Source organism: Bombina bombina, chromosome 4 (assembly GCF_027579735.1).
Source record: "Bombina bombina isolate aBomBom1 chromosome 4, aBomBom1.pri, whole genome shotgun sequence".
Lineage (NCBI taxonomy): Eukaryota > Metazoa > Chordata > Amphibia > Anura > Bombinatoridae > Bombina > Bombina bombina.
The window spans coordinates 391173945-391193430 of record NC_069502.1 but is presented as its reverse complement, the minus strand read 5'-3'; the positions used below and the strand labels follow the sequence as shown (position 1 = coordinate 391193430).

At 38.0% G+C, this 19486-nt stretch overlaps 1 protein-coding gene across 1 annotated transcript in view; it reads left to right on the top strand.

Moving 5' to 3' along the window:
* Positions 1-19486, top strand: part of PEX5L (peroxisomal biogenesis factor 5 like) — a 693590-nt gene that overhangs the window by 482363 nt on the left and 191741 nt on the right. The window contains exon 5 of the mRNA XM_053710168.1: positions 15939-16062. Within this exon, the coding sequence (XP_053566143.1) occupies positions 15939-16062 (124 nt within the window). The remainder of the gene's footprint in view (positions 1-15938; positions 16063-19486) is intronic.

Genomic DNA, 19486 nt, shown 5'->3' with positions numbered 1-19486 from the left:
ACCTTTCTTTGCAAGGACACTCAAAAGCCTGCCATCCATGGATTCTGTCAGTGTTTTGATCTGTTCACCATCAACATTGCGTGCAGCAGCAACCACAGCCTCCCAGACACTGTTCAGAGAGGTGTACTGTTTTCCCTTCTTGTAAATCTCACATTTGATGATGGACCACAGGTTCTCAATGGGGTTCAGATCAGGTGAACAAGGAGGCCATGTCATTAGATTTTCTTCTTTTATACCCTTTCTTGCCAGCCACGCTGTGGAGTACTTGGACGCGTGTGATGGAGCATTGTCCTGCATGAAAATCATGTTTTTCTTGAAGGATGCAGACTTCTTCCTGTACCACTGCTTGAAGAAGGTGTCTTCCAGAAACTGGCAGTAGGACTGGGAGTTGAGCTTGACTCCATCCTCAACCCGAAAAGGCCCCACAAGCTCATCTTTGATGATACCAGCCCAAACCAGTACTCCACCTCCACCTTGCTGGCGTCTGAGTCGGACTGGAGCTCTCTGCCCTTTACCAATCCAGCCACGGGCCCATCCATCTGGCCCATCAAGACTCACTCTCATTTCATCAGTCCATAAAACCTTAGAAAAATCAGTCTTGAGATATTTCTTGGCCCAGTCTTGACGTTTCAGCTTGTGTGTCTTGTTCAGTGGTGGTCGTCTTTCAGCCTTTCTTACCTTGGCCATGTCTCTGAGTATTGCACACCTTGTGCTTTTGGGCACTCCAGTGATGTTGCAGCTCTGAAATATGGCCAAACTGGTGGCAAGTGGCATCTTGGCAGCTGCACGCTTGACTTTTCTCAGTTCATGGGCAGTTATTTTGCGCCTTGGTTTTTCCACACGCTTCTTGCGACCCTGTTGACTATTTTGAATGAAACGCTTGATTGTTCAATGATCACGCTTCAGAAGCTTTGCAATTTTAAGAGTGCTGCATCCCTCTGCAAGATATCTCACTATTTTTGACTTTTCTGAGCTTGTCAAGTCCTTCTTTTGACCCATTTTGCCAAAGGAAAGGAAGTTGCCTAATAATTATGCACACCTGATATAGGGTGTTGATGTCATTAGACCACACCCCTTCTCATTACAGAGATGTACATCACCTAATATGCTTAATTGGTAGTAGGCTTTCGAGCCTATACAGCTTGGAGTAAGACAACATGCATAAAGAGGATGATGTGGTCAAAATACTCATTTGCCTAATAATTCTGCACTCCCTGTATATATATATATATATATATATATATATATATATATATATATATATACACACACACACATACATCTTTAGACATGTATATGTATGTATCTCTGTTAAAGCCTTTTGCCTGCTTTTTATTTCTAACACCTGAGACCTCATCGCCTAGATTGCGAGTCTTGCGTTAGCCTTAAAAAGCAGTGTTGAGAGGTCCCAATGCTGCTTTTTAACGCCCGCTGGTATTACGAGTCTGGCAGGTACAGGTGTACCGCTCCCTTTTTTTCCGCGACTCGAGCATACCGCAAATCCCCTTACGTCAATTGCGTATCCTAACGCCGGTATTACGAGTCTTGGAAAAAGTGAGCAGTACACCCTCTCCTGTCAAGACTGTTACCACATTTAAAAGTCAGTAGTTAAGAGTTTTATGGGCTAACGCCGTACCATAAAACTCTTAACTAAAGTGCAAAAAAGTACACTAACACCCATAAACTACCTATTAACCCCTAAACTGAGCCCCCCCCCCACATCGCAAACACTTAGATTACATTTTTAACCCCTAATCTGCCGACCGGACATTGCCGCCACTTTAATAAATATATTAACCCCTAAACCTCCGCACTCCCGCCTCGCAAACACTAGTTTCATTTTATTAACCCCTAATCTGCCATCCCTAACATCGCAGACACCCACCTACATTTATTAACCCCTAATCTGCCGCCCCCAATGTCGCCGCCACTATACTAAATGTATTAACCCCTAAATCTAACCCTAACCCTAACACCCCCCTAATCTTAATCTAAATAAAATTACTACAATTAAATAAATTAATCCTATTTAAAACTAAATACTTACCTATAAAATAAACCCTAAGATAGCTACATAATAACTAATAGTTACATTTGTATCTATCTTAGGTTTATTTTTATTTTACAGGCAACTTTGTATTTATTTTAACTAGGTACAATAGTTATTAAATAGTTATTAACTATTTAATAACTACCTAGCTAAAATAAATACAAAAGTACCTGTAAAATAAAACATAACCTAAGTTACAATTACACCTAACACTACACTATAATTAAATTAATTACCTAAACTAAATACAATTAAATAAAATAAACTAAAGTACCAAAAAAAAAAACCACTAAATTACAGAAAATAAAAAAATTATTACAAATTTTTAAACTAATTACACCTAATCTAATCCCCCTATTAAAATAAAAAAGCCCCCCAAAATAATAAAAATCCCTACCCTATTCTAAATTACAAATAGCCCTTAAAAGGCTTTTTGCTGGGCATTGCCCCAAAGTAATCAGCTCTTTTTCCTGTAAAAAAAAATACAATACCCCCCCAACATTAAAACCCACCACCCACACACCCAACCCTACTCTTAAACCCACCCAATCCCCCCTTAATAAAACCTAACACTAACCCCTTGAAGATCACCCTACCTTGAGACGTCTTCACCCAACCGGGCACAAGTGGACCTCCAGACGGGCAGAAGTCTTCATCCTATCCGTGGCAGAAGAGGACCTCCAGACGGGTAGAAGTCTTCATCCAGGCGGCATCTTCTATCTTCATCTATCCGGAGCGGAGCGGGTCCATCTTCAAGCCAACCGACGCGGAGCATCCTCTTCTTCCAACGACTCCCGACAAATGAAGGTTACTTTAAATGACGTCATCCAAGATGGCATCCCTTGAATTCTGATTGGCTGATAGGATTCGATCAACCAATCGGAATTAAGGTAGGCAAAATCCTATTGGCTGATGCAATCAGCCAATAGAATTGAAGTTCAATCCAATCAGCCAATAGGATTGAGCTTGCATTCTATTGGCTGTTCCAATCGCATTCCAATTGGCTGGGGGGTATTGTATTTTTTTTTTACAGGTAAAAAAGCTGATTACTTTGGGGCAATGCCCTGTAAAAAGCCCTTTTAAGAGCTATTTGTAATTTAGTATAGGATATGGATTTTTATTATTTTGGGGGGCTTTTTTATTTTATTAGGGGGATTAGAGTAGGTGTAATTAGTTAAAAATTTGTAACTATTTTCTGTAATTTAGTGTTTGTTTGTTTTTTGGTACTTTAGTTTATTTTATTTTATTGTATTTAATTGTATTTAGTTTAGGTAATTAATTTAATTATAGTGTAGTGTTAGGTGTAATTGTAACTTAGGTTAGGGTTTATTTTACAGGTACTTTTGTATTTATTTTAGCTAGGTAGTTATTAAATAGTTAATAACTATTTAATAACTATTGTACCTAGTTAAAATAAATACAAAGTTGCCTGTAAAATAAAAAATAAACCCTAAGATAGATACAAATGTAACTATTAGTTATATTGTAGCTATCTTAGGGTTTATTTTATAGGTAAGTATTTATTTAGTTTTAAATAGGATTAATTTATTTAATTGTAGTAATTGTATTAAGATTATTTTAAATTATATTTAAATTAGGGGGTTGTTAGGGTTAGACTTAGGTTTAGGGGTTAATAACTTTAATATAGTGGCGGCGACGTTGGGGGCGGCAGATCAGGGGTTAATAAATGTAGTTAGGTTGCGGCGACATTGGGGGCGGCAGATTAGGGGTTAATAAATATAATGTAGGTGTCGGTGATGTTGGGGGCAGCAGATTAGGGGTTCATAAGTATAATGTAGGTGGCGGCGGTGTCCGGATCAGCAGATTAGGGGTTAATAATATAATGCAGGTGTTGGCGATGTCGGGGGCAGCAGATTAGGGGTTAATAAGTGTAAGATTAGGGGTGTTTAGACTCGGGGTTCATGTTAGGGTGTTAGGTGTAGACATAAAATGTATTTTCCCATAGGAAACAATGGGGCTGCGTTAGGAGCTGAAAGCTGTTTTTTTTTCAGCCGGCTCAGCCCCATTGTTTCTTATGGGGAAATCATGCACGAGCACGTTCAGCCGCAAGCCTTACCGACAAAAACTCGTAATCTAACCGCATATGTTTAAGCTCTTATAACTTTTTTGTGCAATATTTTTTTTAAAATAATTGTTGTCAGATAGTTTTATTATGAGTGCAATTGCAATTATACTTTGTAATGTATTTTGATCTGTGACACTTTTTTGTTTCGCAAAACAATTAACCACAGCTTCAAGGACACGGTGCTCATTCTAATGTAAATCACGATGGCTCTTAAGTGATCCCGTTTACTTTCAACTTGTAATACGAGCGGAAAACCCGAGGCACATAAACACCTGCCATATACCCCTTATCACTTGTGAATAATTGTTAGCGCTCCACTTGTAATATGGCCCTTAGTAAGAAAAGTATGTTTTTAGCTGTTTTTTTAACACAATCTCTGTTTATCTTTATTTTGATTTAACACATTTTTCTACTAAACGAGCACTGTTTTATATCCCTTTAATTCAATTGTGCAGCTAGACTCGTGTGTGTGTGTATAGTGGAAATATGGTAGAACTATAGCATATTCAATTGCACATGTAGAACAGCCTCTGATTGGTCATAAGAAAAAAAAAAACAAAGCTGAGATGGGGGGCGCAGCTGCTTAAAGTTAATTGCATAATCATCAAATGCATGATAAAAAGACAATGCAATAGCTCTTAGGGGCTGATTTATCAAATGTCTGGAGGACATGAGCCGCTGTAGCGATCACGTCCGCCAGACATCGATGAATGCCAACAGCATTCAATGTCTGCATTTATCATTGCACAAGCAGTTCTGGTGAACTGCTTGTGCAATGCCGCTAGCAGGGGTGTCAATCAACCCGTTCGGCCTTTAATAAATCGGCCCCCATGGCTGAACTTCAAATGAGTAGTAGATTTTTTATTGACAAATTTCAAAGTTATGTCTATTTCCACACCCACTGCATCATGTAACAGCTATTAGCCAATCACAAATGCATATAGGTATATTCTGTGAATTCTTGCACATGCTCAGTAGGAGCTGGTGACTCAAAAAGTGTAAATATAAAAGTCTGTGCACATTTTGTTAATGAAAGTAAATTTGAAAGTTGTTTACAATTGGGTGCTCTATCTGAGTCATAGAAGTTTAATTTGACTTAAGTGTCCCTTTAAGGAACAATTCAGGCTTAGATATGGCATATGCCTGCACTGCACAGATTATACAGCAGTGCAGCATGTGCATTACACTTTAAGATAATCTAGATACTAAATAAAAAAAGAGATCCTGCAAATGAGAACAAAGAAAGTATCATGGTTTATATTCTGACAATATGGTAATGACTAGAGAACATGTTTTCCTTAGTAAAAGTGAAAAAGGATGGCAGGCACTTCACACAAAGGTTTGTTTGCAAGTAAAATCCAAAGTTTATTGGAATGTGAAAACGGTAAATACCAATCCAAAAGAGTTAGGACAATGCATCAAGGCAACTCACAGTCAGGCTATAGTGTGGACACTGGCAACAGGCTGACGCGTTTCGCGCCCCTACAGGCGCTTACTCATAGACCTAGTACATGTCTATACTATATGCTATATATATATATATATATATATATATATATATATATATATATATATATATACACACCCTACTAATTAAAAAAAAAAGAAATAACCCTATAGTTCCCATACAAAAACAGGAGCAAAGGTAAAAACATGGTGTATAAATGTTATAGCAAACAATCTATATGTACAAGCAGAACTACAAAATGTTCAAGTAGATTTGCAGACTTAATTGTGACAAACAGAACAGCATATTTAAAAGAAAGCCTTATTTTCATAAGTTTAGATGTCATAAACCGATAGAGACAAAAGGAGGGGGAAGAGTGTGAGATTTTTGTTATCACTTTTTCATTGAATAAGATAGAATAGCATACAGTAAAATAGCCAAATTTTTAAAGAAACATTTGCATATATTAGGAGATTCGATTATAGCCCCTATAATTAAAAATTGCAAAATTGCGGCTAAAAAAACGAAAACACTGGCACAAAGCCTTTCCCCCAGTAATGTTACAAGAGCTCGCCCCAGAGGTATGTGTACTTCCATTTCTTTGGGTAATCATTTCATGAGTAGTATCACCCAACGGAGGTACGATATCAATTTTTATGCTAATTGTGGCACTACTTTTGCTGTCTATTTGCTCACATGTAATTTATGCCAGCAACAATATGTTGGCCAAACCTCAAGGGAGGTCAGAAAGAGATTTAGCGAACATCTTAGGGATACTAAAAATTATGTTAAGGAGTCGGCTATAGCTAATCATTTTAATCGTGAACATTTCACCAATATAGCCAATTTATCTATAAGTATCATAGATGTTGCTTCTTTATCCCCTAGGGGTGGTAAGAGATACACCATATTGCAGAGAAAGGAGATTTATTGGATACTTCAACTTCAAACCAGATGCCCTTCTGGAATGAATAGAGAGTGTGACATTGATTATTTCATTGATGATTAAAAATATGGACTGGTGGATGTCTCATTTTCTCTATTTTAGTACCATGGGATTTCCTTACCTTGTAATAGCTAGGGTTATAATGTGCATCTAAATAACAATTTTCGACTAACCCTGTATTTTTCCTAACAAGCTACTAAAATTAATTCTATAATAGTTTATTTGTCATCTGTTAACAGGTATTAAGTAAGTAACTATTACCCTTATGCTATTCTATCTTATTCAATGAAAAAGTGATAACAAAAATCTCACACTCTTCCCCCTCCTTTTTGTCTCTATCGGTTTATGACATCTAAACTTATGAAAATAAGGCTTTCTTTTAAATATGCTGTTCTGTTTGTCACAATTAAGTCTGCAAATCTACTTGAACATTTTGTAGTTCTGCTTGTACATATAGATTGTTTGCTATAACATTTATACATCATGTTTTTACCTTTGCTCCTGTTTTTGTATGGGAACTATAGGGTTATTTTTTTTTAATTAGTAGGGTGTGTGTATATATATATATATAGCATATAGTATAGACATGTACTAGGTCTATGAGTAAGCGCCTGTTGGGGCGCGAAACGCGTCAGTTGTTGCCAGTGTCCACACTATAGCCTGACTGTTAGTTGCCTTGATGCATTGTCCTAACTCTTTTGGATTGGTATTTACCGTTTTCACATTCCAATAAACTTTGGATTTTACTTGCAAACAAACCTTTGTGTGAAGTGCCTGCCATCCTTTTTTACTTATACTTTATGGTGGCGTGATTCTACACATATCGGCTACGGCACTCCAGTAGCAGCACAGGTTTACTTCCGGGCTCACTGGACGGAGCAAGCATACGTGCTGGAGCTGTAGGATCCTCCCTTTCTCTCATAACATGTTTTCCTTGCAGAGGCTGACACAATGGACATATATTTCTCCTTTTCTCAGTTTCAGTTTTGTAAGCTTATTATAGGAAGGAAAATATAACATAGATTGAACTGCAAACCAATGGACATCCTGTGTGAGTGTCCTTGCATCTGACTTATTGTCTATTGGCATTGAAAGATAACCAGAGAGGCTGGATTTTCAAACTTATTTGCAATGGGAGAACAAAGAACTTCTTTTTAGAGGCCATTCTCCTGCATAAAACTGGTTGTGATTTTGAAAGTGAGTTCTTCAATGTTCTCCTGAAATGCACAGATTTAAAATTATTCAAAGATATTGCTATGCCCAAAAAGTAATTAATGCATTTTGTATTGCTCATTGTAGGTTAAAGGGAAACTGAACCCAATTTTTTTTCTTTCATGATTCAGATAGAGCATGAGATTTTAAGCAACTTTCTAATTTACTCCTATGGTCAATTTTTCTTCGTTCTCTTGCTATCTTTATTTTAAAAGCAGGAATATAAATCTTAGCAGCCAGCCTATTTTAGGTTCAGCACCATGGATAGTGCTTGCTTATTGGAGGAATACATTTACTCACCAATAAGCAAGCATAACCTAGGTTCTCAATAAAAAATGGGCCGGCTCCTATGCATCGCATTCCTGCTTTTTAAATATAGATAGCAAGAGAACGAAGAAAAATTGATAATAGGAGTAAATTAGAAACTAACCCCACATTTTTTTCTTTCATCATTCAGATAGAGCATGCAATTTTAAGCAACTTTCTAATTTACTCCTATTATCAGTTTTTCTTTGTTCTCGTGTTATCTTGATTTGAAAAAGCAGTAATAAAAGGTTAGGAACCGGTCCATTTTTAGTTCAGCACCTTGGTAGAGCTTGCTGATTGGTTTGCTACATTTAGCCACAAATCAGCAAGTGCTACCCAGGTGCTGAACAAAAAAATCTCATGCTCTATCTGAATCCTGAAAGAAAAAATGTGGGTTCAGTGTCCCTTTAATGAAAAAATAGAATTTGCCTCCTTCTTACCAAAAACATAGACATTAACCTTTTCTGTTACCCTGCTACTCTTATTTTCTATGTACTTTTGTAATATTATGTTCTATGTATCTCATTGTTTCCTTATGTAATTGCTGCTGTAATACTGAGTCTTATGTGTTTAATTGGTTCCCACTAAAAATGCTCAATATATTCATATCCCTTTTTGTTACCTCCTGTCTCGATAACAAACTATATTATTTAATTACTCCTTCTCCCTCTCCACCTGCACTGTTCATTAGCCCATCTCTCTTAAACTCACCTTACTTTTGTACTCATGAACTTTACCTATTCCTAAACACTCTCTCCCCCCCCCCCCCTGCACCTCCTGTAAAAAACAGTATCATTACTGCAAATTTTTTCTCATGTCATGGATTATGGAATTCTTAATGGTGCGCAAATTGCCCCTTGCACTATCACCTATGCGCTCCCAAAGAGAGATATATAATGGATACAAGAAATATATAAATTGGTGAGAGTGCGCTAGCAGCAGCAGGGGATGTGTCACTGGTATAGGCAAATATATAAAATCAATAAAGCAAATTTGTTATAAAATACAAACACATTTATTTCAATTAACACATAGGTAAAATCCTAATTTTATGACCGGTCTTAAATATTTAAGAACTTAAAGAGTAAAGGCAAGTATTTCAATAATTTTAAATAATTTAAAAATGCTATTGCATAGAGTTAAAAGAAAATTGGGGATTTACATATACAACTTGTTTGCAAGTTTAGAAATATAGTGGTGCACCACTCTTTATGTTGCGGTAGTAGCTGAATAGCTGATATATCACCAATCCACCTTATTATTTTGGTACAAAAGGTTTGACTGTTTGCACACAAAACAAAGTAAAGTCACACTTTGAGAAGAAAAGTAAAAAATATGTGCATATATATGAATTGTTTCAATAAACGACTAGTCCCAATTGTATATACGTTCCTTGTGCCTGTATAATTTCTTAGTTCTGTAGTTTATAAAGTGCCCAGTTTCATTTTGATGTAATAGTTCGTAGTTGGATCGTGTGTATAATTGGCAATATCAGCTACTTTACCTCTGCATGCCTTTCGGTCTCTTCGTGGGTATGTCTCCTCCACTCACCTTCTGGCATAGGTAACGCTGCAGCCTCACTGATAACTCACTTTTCCCTGAAAGTAGATCCGGCTTCCACTCTGCGCAGAGAGTATCTGTAGTTTTGGATGAAGAAAACTAGTGCCAATGCAATCCTTTACAATCCTTGGTCACTATGTATTCCTTTTGTTGGGCAAAGTTAGATTCCTGTAGGCAGTAGGGACATCAACGCGTTTCACCACTTGCTGTGGATTTCTCAAGAATGCAATAGCATTTTTAAATTATTGAAATACTTGCCTTTACTCTTTAAGTTCTTGAATATTTAAGACCGGTCATAAAATTAGGATTTTACCTATGTGTTTATTGAAATAAATGTGTTTATTTTATAACAAATTTGCTTTATTGATTTCATAATATATTCAAACAACATTTGCCTATATCAATGACACATTCCCTGCTGCTGTTTAGCACAATCGAACCAATTCAGAATTTTACCTATGTGTTTATTTATTGAAATAAATGTGTTTGTATTTTATAACAAATTTTCTTTATTGATTTCATAATATATTCAAACAACATTTGCCTATATCAGTGACACATTCCCTGCTGCTGTTTAGCACAATCGAATTTGTATTCCTTTTGTTGGGCAAAGTTAGTTTCCTGTAGGCAGTAGGGACATCAACACGTTTCACCACTTGCTGTGGCTTTCTCAAGAATGCAATAGCATTTTTAAATTATTGAAATACTTGCCTTTACTCTTTAAGTTCTTAAATATTTAAGACCGGTCATAAAATTAGGATTTTACCTATGTGTTTATTGATATAAATGTGTTTGTATTTTATCACTTATTTGCTTTATTGATTTTATATATTTGCCTATACCAGTGACACATCCCCTGCTGCTGCTAGCGCACTCTCACCAATTTATATATTTCTTGTATCTTCTCATCTCATGTCACTCTCCCTCTTGCTTTTACTAACTGCTGGTGACATCTCCCCTAATCCTGGTCCCCAACAACTGCCTAGCCGTGCACATCCATGTGTACTGTCCCATAGACTCAGAAAACAAAACTCCTACCAAACCTTTTTCACATTCCTCTTGCATTTAAAGCCACTACCCCTTTCACTTGTGCACACTGGAACTCTCGCTCTGTTTGCAACAAGCTCACTTCTATACATGACCTCTTTATCTCCCGCTCCCTTAACATTCGGGCCCTAAAAGAAACCTGTCTCTCTCCCCTAGACACAGCATCCACTGCTGTTCTGTCATATGGGGGTCTCCACTTCAGCCACACTCCTAGGTCTGGTAATAGAAAAGGAGATGGTGTAGGTATTTTACTTTCCTCTTGTTGCACCTTTCAACAAATGCAACCCATCTCTTCCCTCACATTTTCCTCATTCGAAACCCACATGATTCGCTTATTTTCTCCCCTCTTTATATGTGTTGTAGTCATATACCGACCCCCTGGCTCCTCAACTCAATTTCTAGATCACTTGGCTGCCTGGCTACCTTATTTCCTTTCCTTAGACACCCCTGCTCTCATTCTTGGCGACTTCAACATCCCTCTTGACAATCCCACTGCCTCCTCTGCAAAACAACTTCTGCAACTCACTTCCTCTTTTGGTTTGTCACAATAGACTTATTTCCCCCCCTCACAAAGACAGTCACTTCCTTCTTTAGCTATCGATGCACTATCTCAAACTTCACAAACTCCCCTTTTCCTCTTTCTAACCACCATCTCCTCACTTGCAACATTTCATCCCTCCCTACAACTCTCCCTCCTCCTACTCCTCACACCAAACTTCACAGAAGCATTATGTCATTAGATCATCAACAGCTTGCTAATTCCCTCAAACCTCTCCTCTCATCCTTCTCCTCCTTTTCCTGCCCTGATTAATCTCTCTGCCACTATAATTCCACCCTTACATCTGTCCTTGACAATCTGGCCCCTCTTACCATAGCTCGGAAATCACACACTCATCCTCAGCCCTGGCATACTGCCCTGACACAGTACCTACGCAGATGTTCCCGTACTGCTGAGAAAATCTCGGAGTTTAGCTGATTTTCCTCATTACAAATTCATCTTGAACTCCTACTATTCCTCCCTTAATCTCTATAAGCAACATTACTTCTCTACTCTTATCTCTAATCTTTCTTCAAACCCAAAACGTCTGTTCTCCACTTTCAATACTCTTCTCCGCCCACCCCCACCTCCTAATACAACTTCTCTGTCAGCTCAAGACTTTGCCAGACACTTCAATAACAAAATTGACTCCATCAGAAACTAAATCAGACCCACTGCAATCTGGATTTCGTCCCCATCACTCCACAGAGACAGCAATTGTTAAGGTTACCAACGACCTACTTACAGCAAAATCAAAAGGCCACTTCTCTCTGCTTATCCTCCTTGATCTGTCCACAGCCTTTTATACTGTTGACCACCATCTCTTGCTCCAAACCCTCCAATCCTTTGGCATCTGTGACACAGCCCTCTCGTGGTTGTCTTCCTACCTGTCAAACCGTACCTTTAGTGTAGCCTTCTCTGGGGCCTCCTCTGCCCCGTTCACCACTTTCTGTCGGGGTACCACAAGGCTCTGTCCTCAGTCCCCTACTCTTCTCAATCTACACGTCATCATTAGGTTCCCTACTAACGTCCCACGGTTTCCAATATCATTTGTATGCCGACGACACCCAAATTTACTTCTCTGCACCAGACCTATCTCCTTCCTTGCTAACCTGTGTCACTAACTGTCTTGCTAACATCTCTTCCTGGATGTCCTCTCACTACCTCAAAGCTAAATCTCCTTATTTTCCCCCCTTCTTCCAAAATCTCCACCCCCAATCTCTCTACAGGGAGTGCAGAATTATTAGGCAAATTAGTATTTTGACCACATCATCCTCTTTATGCATGTTGTCTTACTCCAACCTGTATAGGCTCGAAAGCCTACTACCAATTAAGCATATTAGGTGATGTGCATCTCTGTAATGAGAAGGGGTGTGGTCTAATGACATCAACACCCTATATCAGGTGTGCATAATTATTAGGCAACTTCCTTTCCTTTGGCAAAATGGGTCAAAAGAAGGACTTGACAGGCTCAGAAAAGTCAAAAATAGTGAGATATCTTGCAGAGGGATGCAGCACTCTTAAAATTGCAAAGCTTCTGAAGCGTGATCATCGAACAATCAAGCGTTTAATTAAAAATAGTCAACAGGGTCGCAAGAAGCGTGTGGAAAACCCAAGGCGCAAAATAACTGCCCATGAACTGAGAAAAGTCAAGCGTGCAGCTGCCAAGATGCCACTTGCCACCAGTTTGGCCATATTTCAGAGCTGCAACATCACTGGAGTGCCCAAAAGCACAAGGTGTGCAATACTCAGAGACATGGCCAAGGTAAGAAAGGCTGAAAGACGACCACCACTGAACAAGACACACAAGCTGAAACGTCAAGACTGGGCCAAGAAATATCTCAAGACTGATTTTTCTAAGGTTTTATGGACTGATGAAATGAGAGTGAGTCTTGATGGGCCAGATGGATGGGCCCGTGGCTGGATTGGTAAAGGGCAGAGAGCTCCAGTCCGACTCAGACGCCAGCAAGGTGGAGGTGGAGTACTGGTTTGGGCTGGTATCATCAAAGATGAGCTTGTGGGGCCTTTTCGGGTTGAGGATGGAGTCAAGCTCAACTCTCAGTCCTACTGCCAGTTTCTGGAAGACACCTTCTTCAAGCAGTGGTACAGGAAGAAGTCTGCATCCTTCAAGAAAAACATGATTTTCATGCAGGACAATGCTCCATCACACGCGTCCAAGTACTCCACAGCGTGGCTGGCAAGAAAGGGTATAAAAGAAGAAAATCTAATGACATGTACTCCTTGTTCACCTGATCTGAACCCCATTGAGAACCTGTGGTCCATCATCAAATGTGAGATTTACAAGGAGGGAAAACAGTACACCTCTCTGAACAGTGTCTGGGAGGCTATGGTTGCTGCTGCACACAATGTTGATGGTGAACAGATCAAAACACTGACAGAATCCATGGATGGCAGGCTTTTGAGTGTCCTTGCAAAGAAAGGTGGCTATATTAGTCACTGATTTGTTTTTGTTTTGTTTTTGAATGTCAGAAATGTATATTTGTGAATGTTGAGATGTTATATTGGTTTCACTGGTAAAAATAAATAATTGAAATGGGTAATTGATATTAATGAGTTTTTTGGGTTCATTGAGAACATGGTTGTTGTTCAATAATAAAATTAATCCTCAAAAATACAAATTGCCTAATAATTCTGCACTCCCTGTATAATTGTCGACAACTTCATCATTACCCCTACCCCACATGCCCAATGTCTCGGGGTCACATTTGACTCAGATCTTTCATTCAGTCCTTGGCTAAAGCCTGCCGCTTCCACCTTAAAAACATCTCTAAAATTAGACATTTCCTTAAAGAACACACAACTAAGATTTTAATCCACTTTCTCATCCTTTCCCGCCTCAATTACTGCAACTCTCTCCTCTCTGGTCTCCCCAGCTGCCGCCTAGCTCCTTTACAATCCATAATGAATGCCTCTGCCAGTCTCATCTTCCTTACACGTTGCTCTTCATCTGCTGCACCTCTCTGCCAATCCCTTTACTGGCTTCCTTTTGCCTCTAGGATTAAACAAAAAATTCTCACTCTGACATACAAAGCCCTCATCTGCACTGCTCCCCCCCTATATCTCAGACCTTGTCTCCAGATACTCTCCCTCCCATCCCCTTCACTCTGCTCATGACCTCCTACTTTCCTACTCTCTTGTTACCTCATCTCCAGATTGGCTCCCATCTTGTGGAACTCTCTGCCTCGCTCCACTAGACTCTCCCCTAGTTTTGAAAGCTTCAAGCGCTCCCTAAAGACTCTACTGTTCAGGGATGCATACAACCTACGCTAACCTTTCTTTATACCAGTTCCTCTCCTCCATTGCTGTCCCCTGAACCCCCTTAGCATGTAAGCCTAAGAGTCCAGCTGTTTGTAGATCACCTTCTTAAGAGCTGACTACAACAATGCGACTCTTGGCAGGGCCCTCTACCCGTTTGATACCTATAATTGTTTTGTTGTACTCTGCCTTTGTTTATAGCGCTGCGGAATCTGTTGGCGCTCTACAAATAACCGATAAAAAAAATAAAATTAAAAATTAAAAATAATTATTATTATCTCTGCCTTTTATAAATAACACCACCTTGAAAGCTTATTTTACAAAGAGCATTGTAAATATTTGTAATATTTTATTTCTTTGGATTTAAATATCTTACTGCCTTATATGAAAGCATTAATCTTTTCTGCTCTGTTTAGATCTCTCTCCCCCCGACAGCTGAGGGAGAAAGCAGGGATGACATATTTATGTGTTGCATAATAAGTAGCAAATGCAGCATCCCTGGTGAGAAAATGCACTGATACATAAGAGTAAACCCCCACTAAAGTGATAGATGGATAGATAGTGGAGAGATAGATAGATAATGGATAGATAGATAGATAGATAGATAGATAAATAATGGAGGGATAGATAGATTAGATAGATAGATAGATAGATAGATAGATAGATAGATAGATAGATAGATAATGGAGAGATAGATAGATAATGGATAGATAGATAAATAATGGAGGGATAGATAGATAGATAAGTAATGGAGAGATAGATAGATAAATAGATAGATCATGGATGGTGGGAGTAAGGGATAGATAGATAGATAGATAGATAGATAGATAGATAGATAGATAGATAGATAGATAGATAGATAACCCCATTTGTAATTACTGCATTTTGAAATAAGAAACATGCTGTGTAGCCTAATTATTTTTTATTAAAATAATATTTTTTTCTTCAGTTAAATTATCATTCCTATAGAATTATATCTTTAAATTCACCCACAAGCATTCTTTAAAACCAGACTGAGTTTCTTAACTTCAAAATCATAACAAAGTCCCAATGTCAGCAACAAGCTCTGCGTGCAAGCAATATAGTAATTTTCCTATGCAAATACATGCTTACCACAACCTTTGTATTTTTTAATATTCTATGCATGCAAGCAAAAATTGTATTATTTTAAAACAAATGTTTCAGGAAATACTTAGATTTATATGCTTTAAAAGGCTTTAGTGTTCATTGTCATCTGTCTCTTTGACATATTGTATAATTACCCATTTAGCTACTTGGGCTTGGATTATGACTACAGTTTATAATCGTGAAAAAAGAGGTAAAACAATATACCTTTTTTTTAATTCTTAGGAATATTCCAAAAGCTACTGAACGTGTTTGCTTCTATATATTACATATTGATTAAGAGAATCGATTAATATATATTTTGGTAATGCTACCTACAATTTGTCCATCTCATGTTTGTATTAGTTCACATCCACACACAACTGGAGCAATGGGGTGATGGATGTTTTCGAGGCGATAAAAGCAGCGATAGTCATCGAGGATCAGAAAGAAAACCATCATCCAAGGCGGCTTCTAAAGAACTTCTATGGTAATATTTTTTTCTAAATCCCAATGAAGCATAACTGTTTGAAATCAGGGACAATCAACTGGCAGCCCAGGGGCCACATCAGACCCTCTGCACTAATTGTGTGTGGCAACTAAAGGGAAAGGAAAACTAAGAATCTGTGCTATAATTGTATGGCCCCAGGAAAAAGCTAAACCAAAAATGTGAGATTTGGGGAATTCTGGTGAAGGGCAAACAAGTGGCCACAACTCAAAAGAGCCCTCTAAATGGAAGAACAGGAGAAACCTTACCTAAATCAGGGTCTGTGCCTCTGGGCAATTTTAGGAAATACTGTATTATTTTGTAGTCATACATATATTTGTAGCCCTTGAGACTTTTAAAATATTGATCTGTGGCCATCTGTAGCTTCTAAAATACCAGTTGTTAGGATGTCCACCATCACTATTTTAAATAATAAACCATTGATATTTCAAGTAAGAAACATTATCAGTCCAGGGGTTCCTGTATTTTAGCGTATTTGAAAACATACATTGGAACATGGAAAAACACATTCTACCAGTAATAATGTTTTTTACTTGATGTTAATGTTTATCCATCTAAGAATAAAACAAAATATGCTAATGAAATTGATATATTTAAATATATTAAAGGGAGAGTCTAGTCAAAAATAAACTTTCATTATTCAGATAGGACTTGTAATTTTAATAAACTTTCCCATTTACGTTTATCATCAAATTTGCTTTGTTTTCATGGTATTCTTAGTTGAAACTAAACCTAGGTAGGCTCATATGCTAATTTCTAAGCCCTTGAGGGCTGCCTCTTATAACATGCTTTTTTAAATTGCTTTTCACAACAAGAGACTTTGGGCCATATAGATAACACTGTGTTAGCACAACACAATGCTAAATGCAAGTCAATAGATAATAAATACAAAGTCATGTGATCAGGGGGTTGTCAGAAGGTTCTTAGATACAAGGTAATCACAGAGGTAAAAAGTATATTAATATAACTGTGTTGGTTATGCAAAACTGGGGAATGGGTAATAAAGGGACTATCTATATTTTTAAACAATTAAAAATATATTGTACACTGTCCCTTTAAAAGAAATGCAATACAATATCAACTAAAATTAAATAATATTCAAACTTGAAAGAATTGATTATTGCAAGTTCTACTGAGTTAATTTGAACATGTTATTATGGCTCTGTTTAAATTACAAAGATTAAGGGCCAGATTACGAGTGGAGCGCAAAATTTGCCGCCCGAGCAACAAGGGGTTTATCGTGGGGGTTTATGTTTGTTGAGTTTACCGTTGTTATTACAAGTTGAAAGTAAACGCGGTTGTGCTCAAGCCCTATTTATGCTAGAATGATTATGTAACTTCAGATGTCTGGTTAACTGTTTTACGAAATTAAAAGGTTTCACAAAACACTTAAAAAATAAACTACAAAATATAGTTACACTTATAATAACACTATCTAATAAAAGTATTAAAAAAATATTGCACACAAAAGTTATAAGGGCTCAGAGATATGAGGTCTCAGATGATAGGAAAAAAGGCAGTCAAAGGGCTTTAACATAGAGATACATAAAGATGGATGTGTATGTATATATAAATGTCTACATGTGTATTTCTGTATTTGTATGTGTATATATGTATTTGCAGACATACAATCGTATGCAAAGTTTAGGCACCCCTGACAATTTCCATGATTTTCATTTATAAATAATTGGGTGTTTGGATCAGCAATTTCATTTTGATCTATCAAATAACTAGTTTATTGGATTAACAGAAAATGTGCAATATGCATCAAAACGAAATTAGACAGGTGCATAAAGTTGGGCACCCCAACAGAAATATTGCATCAATATTTAGTAGAGCTTCTTTTAGCAGAAATAACAGCCTCTAGACGCTTCCTATAGCCTGTAATGAGTGTCTGGATGAAGGTATTTTTCGACCATTCCTCCTTGCAAAACATCTCCAGTTCAGTTAGGTTTGATGGTTGCTGAGCATGGACAGCCCGCTTCAAATCACCCCACAGATTTTCAATGATATTCAGGTCTGAGAACTGGGATGGCCATTCCAGAACATTGTACTTGTTCCTCTGCATAAATGCCAGAGTAGATTTTGAGCAGTGACTTGGGACGTTGTCTTGTTGAAATATCCAGCCCCAGTGTAACTTCAACTTTGTGTCAGGCTGCTGCATGTATCAAATTAGTGGAACACAACTGCAGACTTAGATTAACATAAATTGATAGTTTGTCTCACTGTTTACTAGAGAACCCACTACTAGCAAAATGGATTCCTCCACATTCAGTGAAGTATTTTATATAAACGATTATCCCAGAGGGAAATGATATTTGTATTTTAGTTGTATACAAATATATATATGTAAGCTAATTTATTCTAGATGACTCTCTTCATGTATATCTCCTTTTAGTATACTTAAATTAAGGAGGTAGGTTCTGTAATATTGTATGTTATGTGCTGAAAGTTGATATGCTTGCATATGATATAAAGCTGACCTACATAGTCAGAGTGCAAGATCAAGAAAACCACACAGTCCGTATTACCTCAGTCCGGCAGATAAGACTTTAAGCAAAGTGGTAAGATGTATCAAGGAAACAGTCACTTGTTCAAGGCTGCCGAGTGGCAAAGTAGTACCTGTGTCAATTGTCTTGTGACCGGGACGTCGATGGGACGCCAACTCCGTGTCTCCTGTTAGAGGGGTTTGGGTCCGTTGAAACTGCAACCGGAAGTGACGTAGTAGCGGATGCCGGGGAATCCCCTCCCGGCGTAATAGCTGCAGAGATTTAGAACTTTCAGACAGATTCAACAGCAAGAGGTATTAAGACCCAGAATGAAAAACAACTGATTTACTGCAGGCTATTAGTAGATAACACAGATGTTGTAGTATGGTTATACTTGCGGAGGGAGGAATCTGAGAGTTGGTTAACAGCTGACCGGGAACTAGGGCAGATCCACACTGTACTCCGGGATATAACTTGGTTGCAAACAGGTCTTTAGTGAGTCGCAGTCTTCAGTATAGAGATAGATCAGTGGCTCAGGATAATAGGTGACACAACGAAACACATTGAATACTAAGCAATGAGTGAATGCAAATCAGCTGCTTAAAAAGAAGGGGCAGCCAATCCTGAAGTCAAAGAGAGAGAGCAGAATTTAAAGGTACAGTGGAAAGTCCTGACATGACCCCCACCTCAAGGTAGCTGTCCCACAGCTACAGGCCTAGGGTGATCGGGGTGTCTCTGATGAAAAAGAGATACTAACCTAGGAGCGTGCAGGTTTGAAATGGGCTCCCAAGTGTCTTCCTCCTGAGAATTTTTTTTCCAATGTACTAAGTACTGCAACACCCCCTTTCGATATCTGGAGTCCAAAATAGATTCAACTTAATACTCATCTTCTCTAATATGGGGACCGGAGGTGGTAA